The sequence below is a fragment of the Elephantulus edwardii genome, unplaced genomic scaffold (genome assembly GCF_000299155.1).
Source record: "Elephantulus edwardii isolate Elephantulus edwardi_28Jun2011 unplaced genomic scaffold, EleEdw1.0 scaffold00011, whole genome shotgun sequence".
NCBI classification, from domain to species: domain Eukaryota; kingdom Metazoa; phylum Chordata; class Mammalia; order Macroscelidea; family Macroscelididae; genus Elephantulus; species Elephantulus edwardii.
Window position 1 is genome coordinate 31,283,570 of NW_006399761.1, and position 12,990 is coordinate 31,296,559.

Consider the following 12,990-nt stretch of genomic DNA (forward strand, 5'->3'; position numbering starts at 1 on the left):
ATATCTTCTAACAGAGCAAGAAGGCAAGCAGCTTTAACCCAAGACCACCAGTAAAGTGATAAAGAGTCCTCCCTTCCCCCCTTTACATCTACGCCCCTGTTCAGCATGAAGAAGCCAGAGAGTCAGCATCCAATTCCCAAATCAATAAGACAGTTGGTTTAATTACCATTGGAAAATGCTGGTCATTCCTCTGTAGTATCTGGTCCCCACTGGATCCTCATCATTTCCTTCACCTGCTCCCCCCACCGATCAAACTGTGCAGCTCTGCAACCACATCCCTGCCCATCCTCACCATTCTGTGCCCAACCCTAACCTCCTTGTACCCCCAATATGTTTTTCCCAATAAAAGGGGGAAAAAAAAGTAAAAACAAAAGGAGAGAAACCAAAGTAAAAGATCTGAACAGAAGATTTCAAAGGGAAGTTCGAAAAGGAAAAGCAAAGGATTACAATGAAAGAGCTAGAGTCAGAGTAGGGAAGTTGGAATACTGAGAGAAGCCGTGGACAAAATCTTAAAATGATTCAGGAAACATCAAAAGATGAAAGGAATATATAGATTTGTGGACTCTGAAAAATGTTACGAAGTATCAGAAGAACAAGAGTCAATGGTAAGGAAGAAGTCCAAGCTATGTTGAAGACACTGGTAAAAAATAAGGCTCCAGGAATACATGGGCTACCCATTGACATGTTTCAACAGATGCAGCCCTGGATGTGCTCACTAGCTTATGCTAGGAAATTTGGAGGAGAGCTGCCTGGACTGGACTGGAAGGGATCCATACTTGTTCCCATTCCCAAGAAAGGTGATACAACAGAATGTGAAAATTATCAAAACAATTATCATTAATATCCCAAAATACACCGAAGCTCATCCAGTGGATGAGCTTTTAATATTGTCAATATTATGATCTTCGGTCTGTTCACATCTCTCAAGACATACTAAAGGTTACCGTTCACTGTTTTCTCTTCAGTAGCCTGACAGTGAGGAACAGAATGAGGCTCCGACATGTCTCGTCATCTAAGTGGCTTTACTGGTCAGATGTGGACAATCTAAAATATGTCCTAAGTGGATTAGCGGAAACTGTGGCCACTGGGACTTGGCCTGCTCCGAGATCTCTGGGAATGTTTTCTTACAGTTTCTTTAGCTTCTGACCTGCCAGGTGTAGTGTTCAGGGTCCCCTAGGTGAGCTGGTATGTATTTTCCCCTTGTCCCTCAACCTTAGTACTAAAACCCACAACCCAGGCCAATTTTCCAATGCTGTTTACTACAACCCCAGAGTCCCTCCTCATGTGAACACTGTCTTAAAGCCAGGTAATGAATGTGGTCAGCCTAGATCCAACCCTTATCTGCAGGGTGGGGAGAACTGTTCCCTGCGGGCAGTGTGTGTGGCTGGCTTATCACCTCTCTGAATGATGGTGCTCGCACCTCTTCTCGCTGGCTTGCTGAACTGCAGACCTGCCCTGACTTCTCAGAGGGAATGCAAGCTGAGGGGTCTCGGGAAGGTCTGGGATGAGGGGATCATGAGACTGTGTGTCTCCAAAAGACACATCTGTGGGCACGGGAACTCTTAATGCCTCTTCCAGTGCTGACACTAAGATTACTTTAAAAAGTACTCTTTTCAAACTCAGGGATGAGCACTCTTGGAGACCAAGAAGAAAAGTTGAACATCTGAAATGAGGGGCATGAAGTACCAGTTCCCTCAGGCTCTGTGTGAGGGAAAACAGCCTCTGGATCTGCTGAAGTCTGCTTGTTTCACTGTGTAGTTCTCAGATCCCAAGTGGGTTTTTCTCATTTACCTATTACTGGAGAGAGAGCTTTACAAATTATTGACTACAGTCATGCAAATGTGGAGCATTTAAAGTGGGAATGGATTTTGCAACTTCTGTAAGAAGTTAAGTGATGATAGAAATAAACCTATATTGAGAAATACTATAGATTAAAAGCAGAACTGATGGTGGGAGGTAAAGGCACAGGTTACTGATCATATCATTCTTCACGTTATAGCCAAATGCTTCCTCTTGGAAGTTAGTTTTCATAGTGTACTCAAAATACACTATGAGTCGCTATGAGTCGGAAACGACTCGATGGCACATAACAACAACAACAACTCAAAATACAATCATACATATATATATGTATATATATAATGTGTTGTGTACCAGATTCAGAACTGACCCATAGCTGACCCTCCAGTGGGTTTTCAGAGGCAGTTAATCGCACGGGAGGAGACTGCCCATCCTTCTCCTGTGGAGCAGCTGGTGATCTCAAACTGCATGCCTTTGGAAATGCAGCGCACTTCCTTCCCACTAGGCCACCAGAGCCCTCTTGTATCTATAATAAGCTAATTATGAAATTTTGGGCTAATAAACCTACTGTGCTATTCTATGCAGCCTTATATACCAAAGTGCTTCTCCTCATAAATGCACAGCGTTTGGGGAAGAGACTGCTTTAATTCTGTCTCTTTCTAGGTCTAACAGACCCAGAAGACCCTCAACAAGATGAGCTGATGAAGCGACTGCAGCAGTGGGCCCAGGTATGTCTGAGCTGAAGAGGATGGCACAGGATAGGATGGAGTTCACATTGGCTGTTTAGAAGGTTGATGCAAGTCATACTCGATTCTAGGGCACCTAAAAACAGTAACAAATTTACATGTCTGCCTCCTGGAAATTGAACAATGATCTTTTACTTACATCTGCAAAGCACTTTCCTCTGTGAGGAAAGGTGTGTAATGCTCAAATTTCCCACAAGGGGACAGAATACCACTAAGTCTGGAGTAAAACAGCTGAGATCCAACCCATGCATGTTCTAGGTGGTACTGATGGAGAACCTTCTTTCAAAAATAGAGAAACAAACTCAAACAATAAACGAGTGGGGGCTCCTGAATGTGCAGCTCGAGGGGTAGGTACTTTCTTCCAGAGGAGAGGAAATATATTAAAAGTTAAGAGGCAGACACATCAATGCGTTGGACAAAATTTGGAATTTTACATTTGCCAGAAACCTTTATTGTATGTTTTCATGCACAAAAAGGATTAAATCGTTTTTGTGTCTATTGGGATAGTCCACAGACAAACTAGAAAACAATTTTTTTTTGTGTGTGTGTCTGTGTAAAATTTAGCCACCTAAATCACAAACAAAAATATCTAGGAAGCTAACAACGAACAAGCCATCTGTTTATTGAGATTACAGAAATACGTTCTACTTAATATGATTTTGGACTCCACTGAAGGGAAATAATGCTTATTACTGGAAATAAAGGATAACTTAAAAAACGCAGAACAATTCAACATTTTAGCAGGAGATATGTGGTAGTCCTCCTTTCCGAATTTTCTTACTGGGCTAAGCTTTCATTTTTCTTTGCAAACTGGAAACAACAAAACAAAACCCACACGCAGAAGGGACAGACTTTAAATTCAGTTTCATTTTTCACTCATGTAACACTGTTCAAAGTATTGTTCTAGAAAAGATTTTGGGAATGAAAAGTTCTTTTTCTAGAACTTAATAATCCAAGCAAGTAAATTCCTATGAATCCTTGAAATCACATGTATTTTACATATTATAAATGCTTATGGGGGTAGAGGGACAGTGCAGGAGAGGAAGACCCTCAATGAGGTAGACTGGTTCAGTGACTGGGGTCATCTGAGTGGGTGTGTCAGAGACAGTATGATTGGCACACAACAGAACAGAGTTTAAGGCTGTTGTACATAGGGTCGCTATGAGTAGCAAGCGACTCGATGGCACATAACAACAACAGCAACAAATAATGTAGGCACTCTAGTGGCCTAGTGCTACAAAAATGCACTACATTTCCAAAGACGTGGTTCAAATCCACCAGCTGCTTCACAGGAGAAGGATGGGCAGTCTCCTCCCACACAGTTTACTGCCTTTGAGAACTTACTGGAGGGTCAGCTGTGGGTGGGCTGACTTGATAACACGCCACAACATGAATACTATAGGTGGCAGGGCTCAAGTCCACCCAGAGGCACCTCAGAAGACGGACCTGGCAATTTACCTGGGACCCTGAAGAGCAGAGGACTTCGCTGACGTGGGGGCTGCCATGAGGTGCAGTCAATTGCATGGGAACTGATTTTGTCTCTTAAATGTGGGTAGGGAAGTGCACTTAATGAAAGTGCATTCATCTGAAGGCCTAGGCAAAGATACCGTGAACATTAAGGAAACAGTGAATTAATGGGTATTCATTAAGTAATTCAAAAGAAAAGTGACAAAATTGGAGATTATGTCTACTAACAAAATCAAAGGTGTTACAGATTTTTAAATAATTTATTGATAAAATATATATAAAAAGGCTTGACAAAAACCAAGGCTTAAAACTCTCAAATCTTGTACATCTCAGCAGTATCACTTACCATAGTCACCAACCAAAAGGCTCAACTCAGTTCCTTTATTTTAAGGAAAAATGAGGTCGCTAAAAAACATCACATTTTCTTTTATGAGTCATTCTGCTGAAAACAGTTACCCAAATCTAGTTTGACAGTGCTATTTCAGAATTTTCTAATATTCTGTCCTAGAACTTTATGACATTGAAATCTCTCAAACTGAATTTATGAAGGTAAATGAGAAGTCACTTGAGCACACAAACGATTTTAAACAAAACTGAATGCTTTTTATCACATTTTAAAGACCAAGGTACAAAACAAGTGTAAAGATAAACTATGAAACTTTGTGGGAATTCAGAACAAGATAAAAATATATATAAGTAGAAATAACAATTGTTTTTTCACTGGAAATAGGAGGGAGAAGAGGGAGCTGTGTCTGGAGAGCTGGGCCCCACGCACAGCAGCAAGTCAGAACCTGAGGCTTTTCCCACCCAGGGAAAAAAGCACATCTGGTTTGCCTCTGGGGCCTTTTCCATTGGTCAAAGTCCAACACTGTTCATACACAGAGGTTCCCACAGCCTATCTGAAACCCTGTATGGGTGGGTTCCTCTGGAAAGTTCAAAGTCTTGATTACATCTTGTGGAGTTTTGTAACAATCAGTACTCTCACCATTTGGTCAAATGAACTACAGACGCAGAGCCCCCTTTTGTCTGGACTCCAGTCCAAACTTGAAATGGGCTGAGTGGACAAGGTCACATTCTGCAGGAGGCTCACTGAGCCCGCAACTCCCATCTCCACACCCTCTGAGTCTTTCTTTGACCGCTGAACAGGATACTCACTGAAAAACAGCACCAAAGTGGCAAGAAGGTAACACACCATTTTATCCCATATACATATTTTCAATGACTACTTTTCTCAACAGACTATACTGGAACATATACTGGAATATAATCACTGTTGGAATCTCAACCCTCTCACCTAAATCTCTCATAAAAAAAGGCTACGACAAAATATTGAACATCTTTTCAGGATATGCCTGTGTTTTCACTTTAACTGTGAGAGTTTGAGGTCGATTCAGCACTCTTCAGTTGATTTACTTGGCACTCCTCATAATTTTCTGCTATCATTTTATTGACTTGGGTATGAGACAGGGAGCTCTGGTAGCCTAGTGGGGAAGGGGCTGCACAGTCAACTCAAAACCAGGCGGCTGGAATCCACCAGCTGCTCCGAGGGAGAAAGATGGGCAATCTTTTCCCGTGCAGTTCACAGCATCCAAAAACTCGCTGGAGGCTCAGCTCCGAGCTGGTTTCAACTCAGTGGCAATGAGTTTGAGTTGGGCACTAGATATGCAGGCAAGAGCTTTAACATTTCACTCTTCATCTAAATAGCTCTCACACGGAGGTTTCACCAGATTCTAGCCCCACAGCTTCATCACACAGATGCAAACCTGCACCTTCTGTGGACTAGGGTTTTAGACCTAAATCTGGTGGCACAGTGTGAAGAAGCTGCACTGCAATCCTGAAGGCACACAGTTCAAGGCCACCAGTTTCTCCGAGGGAGATGGATGAACAATCTCCTTTCCTGTGATTTACTGCCTCTGAAAACCCTCCAAAGGATCAGCTATGCATCAGTTTTGACTCAATGACACAAAACAACAACAACAACAACAACCTTGTGTAGGAGAAACAATTTCCCCTTTAAGTCAAAAAGGGGAAATGTATAAAATAAGAAGAGTCGAAAGTTAACTCATAAAGAGAGAGTGAGAGAGAGAGAGAAACACCATTCCTACTTTCTCTCCTCCCCAGGAAGACTGTGTTACCAGTGAATAAAGGTACTTCTTGGAAGGAAGGGCTTTTAAGAGTCTATTCCACATCAACTATTACTCTTCTTATACTTCATAAATAGTAATAAAGGTCAAAGGTTTAAGAGTCACAGATGTATCAGACACAGAGCAGCAAGTCAAAGTGACAGGTTGATATGTTTTCCTTTCCTCTCAGCCCCTAGACCTTATTTTGATTAAAAGGAGTTAACATGTTCAGATAAATGGGCAGTTTAAATAGAGCCTGATTCATACAACAATCAGCAAAGATTACTGAGTATTTAGATTTTTATTAAATCTTCAGTATTATATATTGCAGTTTTAAGAGAAAATTTGATTTATATACAGATATACACACACATACACACAGAGCCCTAAGTATTTGGGGTTTTTACTGAGAGAAAAAAATTCTGATTAATCATTTCCTACAGCAACTCCTAGTTGAGTGCTCAATAAATATTTATAACTCAAGTGCATCACAACCAACGGAGACTGTCTAATAAAAATAAAGCTAAATACAATTTTATGTAGAGAGGTCTGGTGGATTAGTGGGAAGGCGGTGTGCTGCCAAAGGCACAAGGTTTGAATCTACAAGCTGCTTCATGGATAGAAAATGCACATCTTCCTCCTGTATGATTTACTACTTCTGAAACCCACTAAAGACAAGCTACAGGTTAGTTCTGATTCAATGGCACAACACACAACAAAATTTTATGTAAAGTGATTATTAGACAATGAAGTTCTGAGTCCATATGAAGCTATTTTTTTAGAGTGGTAAACGGTATTAAATCCATCAGCTGCTTCACAGAAAAAATATAGGCAATCTTTTCCCAAGTGATTAAAACGCCTCCTAAAATGAGTTGACAGCACAAACAGCAAGCTCCAAAGTAAGGCTGTTCCTGGAGACCAATCAGTATTGGGCTGTTCTGAACATGAGCGAGTGAGTTATCAGGATGCAAAACCTTACAATTTAACCTTTCCCCTATAGTGTAAAAAGGAATCTGAGAAATTTTTTGGCCATAATTTTAATATATTTAGATAAGTATATTATGGTGTCAAGTCTATGCTAAGAAGATTTTTTGTTGTTTTAGTGTAGTCAAAATCTGACTCCCCTAACTCAGTCCCACAAAGACAAATATTGTACAAAACCATTATTGTAAAATGAGTATAAGGATCCAAAGGGGGTGGGGGTGGGAGGTGGAAGCAGAGGGATGAGGATGGGTAGGGGGAAGGGAGGATTAATCAAGGAGTTGTACAATTCAATGGGGGGGTGGTGAGGAAAATTGGAAGAATCTGTTCTGGAAAAGAATGTATCTGAATTTTGTAAAGTAGTATAATAAAAAAATAATGGGGGAAAAAGTAAATAAAAATGATATTACAAAAAGATTTATATATATACATATATATATAGATAAATAAAAACTCTGACTCCCAGCAACTTTCTATGAAAAAGTAAAATTCCTCCAGAGTTGCCTAGTTTGTAAGAACTCAATTGTGTTGTGGGAGGAGTACTGATGCACCTAATAAAATCTTCTTAAGAGTGAATTGCCAGGGCTTTCCCCCATAATGTGGCTGGTGGGTTCAAACTGTTGACCTCTGGGTTAGCAGGCAAGGGCTTACACATTGTGCCACCGGGTTGAGCTACACTCAAATATTAAGATGACAAATATAGTGTACCACAAGAATGCAATGCTTGTTAAGTACGTTAGTGGGGAGAAAATGCTTACAAAACTACAGTTACATAATATCATGAAATTTAAAATATCAAAGGAGGAAAAGAAGACAGAAAGTTCAACCTAATCCTATTGTACGCCCACAAATGACTGGAAAGGGAGCAAAATGCACCGGGAGAGACTTACTACTTCCAGAGGTGAAGGCCGCCGGCGCCCCCAGCAGTCAAAAAGAGCTCTCTGTTCTGTGGCAGATGTCGGACCTGCCAGATAGTGGATTTATGAGCCTAAACAGGGCCAGAAACACACAGCTGGGTTATACGTTCCTATGACAAATAAAGACTGCCCTAGAAAAGAAATCTTGAAAAAAAAAATTACTTGAATTTCATTAACTGTTATACCAGCAGTTAAGGTTATTTTTTGGCATGTTATCTATTATTTTTTGGCATGTTATCTATGATGCCTACAGAGATTCACAGCAAACAAAGCAGAATTCAGATAAAGCATCCTTTTTCTTTACTGGTTTAAGAAATCTAGCTCTAAAAAAAAGAAATCTAGCTCTAGGGAATATCTTAGAAAGATATCACATTTAAAAGTTTAAGTTTACACTAATTTACTATATAATTATGAAAATAGATTTTATACCTATATATTTTTCTCATTCAAAATGAAAATACTCAAAACCCCAAAATATATAGTTCTTTGTAAGTAAAATCACTGATGGAAAATTCCCTTCCAGCTTGCAGAACTTCCTCCTCCATTACTGCCATCTGACTTGTATAGACTGAAAATTGGGGAATGAGAGGATACATATAGTGTGTTTATGATCATAATAAGCCAAAGCCCTTCCCTAAGTCTTATTACCAAAAAGGATAAAAAAATGGCAACTGAAGAAAGTTAACAGCTTGTTAATGCCTCAATGGCAAGTCAGGAAATTAATCCTTGCAGTGTGATCTTCACTGTGGGAGAACCCAGGGGGGTGAGAGAGAGACAGCGGGAGCTAAAGAAGGGGAGAGATGAATGCCTTCAGCTTTGAAGTGAGAGGCTGTGAGAGCAGGAGCCTGAGCTAAGCCTCAGGCATCCTCTTGGAATTGTGATGACGAGGCTTGACGTTCGTTAATGCTCTTTTTAGAGAGTAACTATTGTCAGCTGAACACGCATACATGTTGTAAGTGTGTGACAGCCTACAACAGACTAGGTTCAAGCTGACAAATTTATTTTATTGTTTATAGTAACTTGGATTTGTTTTTGCTGGAAATAAGTAAAGTTGACAAAAACCACAAAAACAAAGAGGGAAATATCAGTTTGATTTGGTGTAAGGATAAACACAACTTTATGAAAACAAGATATCTTTTTTCCAAAAGATCAATAAGGCGAGGTAAGAGAATATCAAGTACTGTATTAGCTGTATAGAAGGCATTTGATAATGTATTAAAAAATCAAAATACAATGTGGTAAATATAATTTCACTAGTTTGTACAGAAACCTCAGTCAGCAGTATCTTTGTAGTTGAAATTACTGTACAGAGGATAACATTACAGAAGGTGAAAGAATTGTTTCTTTTAAAATTATTATATCTAAATGTATATGCAACAGTTTTATATAAATTATAATAAAGAAGAATTGATGTCTTTGAAAAAATACAAAAAATCAAACAATTCAAACAGAGGGTAAATGACCCTCTTAAAATACAAGTCTTTTATTTGACAGGATTTGCAAATACTGGGTTAATACAATGAAAGGATATTTTGGAGATGGTACTATTGCTTATAAGAAGGACTCTAAGGTAAATTTAATATGAACAATTTAGTAAAGGGTCATATGTATGTTACATACAGATAAATTAGTATGTTCTGAAATGACAGAATGCAAAAAGGACAGATATTCCAATTTATAGCTACTTTGTTAGAAACTGAGTTCAGCAGGTAGAAACAGTAACTAAAAATTATAAGGAACATTAAAATAATGTAATACTACAAAATGAGAAGGTCTAGGTATCACAGTAGAAAAAGAGGCAGAAAATTAGATTCCTGAGCAATTTTTACACATACAAAGCAGTTCAAAGCTTAAAATTGTTCTTTGACATGACAGGTCATTTCAGCATGGATTTTATGTAATTTCCCTACTCTAGACAGCATCTGAAACTTCTAACCAGTATTTTTCCTTTTCCATGCTTCTACTTTCTTCATCTCTTTTTCCTATCCTATAATTTCATGTTTCCCTCTAAGCTACTTTAAATACTAATTAGAATATGTATAACTAAATTTCTTGAGGAACTATCAGCCTCAGAAATTAACCGTTTAAACAAATTATTTCATTCACTCTAGCAATCTGCAATACTAAGTGAAATATGATGAAATGATATACACTTATATATCGCCCCCCCCCCCACACACACACATAAAAGCTCTGGTGGGCCAGTGTTCAGAAGAAGCCAAATGTCTTATTGGAAGCTGTGCTGCCAATCCAAAGGCAGGTAGTTTAATCCACAAGCTGCTCTGAAAAAGATGGAAATGTCCTCCCGTGAGACCTTCAGCCTCTAAAAACCTGATGGAAGGTCACCTATGAGCCCATTCCGACTCAGTGGCAATGAGTGAGGTTTAGCTGATCAAATTCCTAACACTGGCCAGTTTTCTCGTGAAAAGCTACAAGATTCTTAACCAACTGAGGTCTCTTTTTATAGATATATACTTATATATATTTATATATACAATATTTTATACATTTATATATATATTTATATTCAAGAAGTCTAGAATGGATAAACTTTGGGAAAGTGATTTCTACACAAAAAACTTATCAAGATCCCACAAGACTATGTAAAAAAGAAAAAAAGAAAAGGCTCCCTTCACATAGACCAGGAAGAAATCACTGTGACTAATTCTGTTTAATCAAGTCAACATCTTTTATCCGTACAAAGACATTTCCTTCATATTTACCTTCTCTGAAACAGAAGCGAAGCCTTTGGATGGATGCTGTGTTCTCATGTCAAAAACATGGAATTTTCCTTCCAGCGATGTAGCTACTAACTTATTCATACTTATGTCTTTTCTGTCAAACTCCACACTACAGACCTGAAGAGAGAATATTAATCAACAATCTCATGCTTATTACATAGGAAGGTCTTATAATTAAGGAAAACAACTTTGAACTCTTTAGCACTTATAAAAACAATCATTTTATAGTTGAAATCAATTTATTAAGCACTTTTATGGATAAATTATTTTTTCTTGGTAAAAAATCAACAAAAATCATCTTATGATGTCATATTCTCATGCTTATTATGTAGGAAGGTTTTTTAACTTTGAACTCTTCAGCGTTTATAAAAATAAATAATAATTTTATAGTTGAAATCAATTTATTAAGCACTTTTACGGATAAAAAAATCAACAAAAAGAATCTTATCATGAATGCCATGCATTTATAATTACAATTTAATATTATAATTGAAAAATGTTTCAACATAAAATTAGCCATTTCGGAGTAAACAATTGAATAACTTGTGAAGCCAATACTCCTATCATCCTAAAAGGAAGTCTTATACTCATTATCTATCATTAATGGGACCTGACCACATCAGGTCACACTTTCATGGTGTAGCAATAGTAGTTGATCCTTCTGTGCTCTATTCCACATGGATCTTTGGTCCTGGCAACTGTAGGGAAGCTCTGTGCAAAATTGTGCAGCTAACCCAAAGATCTGTGTCTACTAGCAACCTCCTCTCATGCATTTCAGAAAATCCAATGGAAGGTCAGCCATGAGAGGATTACAACTTGATGGCAATGAATGAGTGACCGTTAATAGAGAGAGAAAAGTGTATTTAGAATACTGAGTTCTCATATGTACAAGGGTAGGCACACATCTCAGACTAGACCCAATGAAAACTAGGCCCAACGCCTTGTGGATTTGCTCTTTACAATGTGAAGCAGTGTACAAAGCCTCCCCCCACACCCACCTATACACACACCACTGACTGACTTAAGCCCTCCCAAGGTATGTGTCAACATGGCCAGGCAATATTGTTTGACAGTCCCCCATTATTTAATGTGATATAATTCCTTTCCATTTTATGATGTATGGTAAATTTTAACACCTATAGGGATCTTTAGATGCCTACCCACTAGGTGTCCGAGTGGATAGGGAGCTACACAGCCAAACCAAAGGTGAGTGGTTCAAATCTACCAGCTACTCTGTGGGAGAAAGATATATAGTCTTCTCCTGGGTGATTTACAGCTTCCAAAAACCCACTTGAGGGTCATTTATGAGCCAGTTCTGACTCAATTGCAATGAGGTTGATTTTTTTGATAGAAGCAGGATCAGGGTGAGATTTTTTTTTTTTAATTTTACATTTAATACATTTAAGTCATCTCTGTTCCTGACAAGTCAAAATCAACTCTATCCTTGGAATGCAGCAGTAGTGCCCCTTTGGGTTTCCAAGACGACAATCTGTACATAAGTGAAGTAACATATTGTTCTTCCCGAGAGTGGCTGGTAGGTTCAAATTACTGACCTTTTAGTTAGCAACCAAGGGCTTAATCACTATACCATGAGAGTCAAAGTCAAGGATGACTTTAAACAGGACAAAATTACATTCTTCACTGAAGGTGTGCCACTGAGGGATGAAAAGTCTGAAGGTGTTTAAGGATGCTCTTACTATTTCAGTAATTCCAAAATTAACAGGGAAAAGGCCTCTAACTGGCTATCTCTGACATTTTCACACTAAATGGTGCAAGGCCTCTGCAGATAGCCAGAGGGGGTAAGGAATCACCAGACACCGTACATAGCACATCTGGATATGAGTGCACTTTTAGAACACAGGAACTAAGATTTTCATTAGATTCTCTACCAAAAGGTTAAGAGGGATTTCTATTGAGATGGTGGAAGAGGTACTTTTCTTTTCTAGCTGATCAGAAAAGGATGAAAACATGCTAAAAATATTTTAAAATGTCAGAATGTACATTACCCCATTTTTTATGTTTGTCTCCCATCGCAATGACATATTTCTGAGATCAAACAGTTTAATATCACCATTGTCATAGCCAGCACAAACAACACGCTCCTCTTGATTATAAGCATTGCCTAGAAATCAAAATACAATATTTCAGATGCTTTTTAAATGCTTACTTAAAGGGATGTAAGGAGAAAAAGAGCAAAATTTTAAAAAGTTTACAT

General features: G+C 38.5%; 1 protein-coding gene across 1 annotated transcript in view; it reads right to left on the minus strand.

Annotated features, from left to right (window-relative positions):
* Positions 1-4,959: 4,959 nt before the first annotated feature.
* Positions 4,960-12,990, minus strand: part of WDR92 (WD repeat domain 92) — a 112,831-nt gene continuing 104,800 nt past the window's right edge. The window contains exons 12-15 of the mRNA XM_006881041.1: positions 12,782-12,897; positions 10,758-10,892; positions 8,008-8,105; positions 4,960-5,167 (exon numbers count right to left, since the gene is read on the minus strand). Coding sequence (XP_006881103.1) covers positions 4,960-5,167; positions 8,008-8,105; positions 10,758-10,892; positions 12,782-12,897 — 557 coding nt within the window. The remainder of the gene's footprint in view (positions 5,168-8,007; positions 8,106-10,757; positions 10,893-12,781; positions 12,898-12,990) is intronic.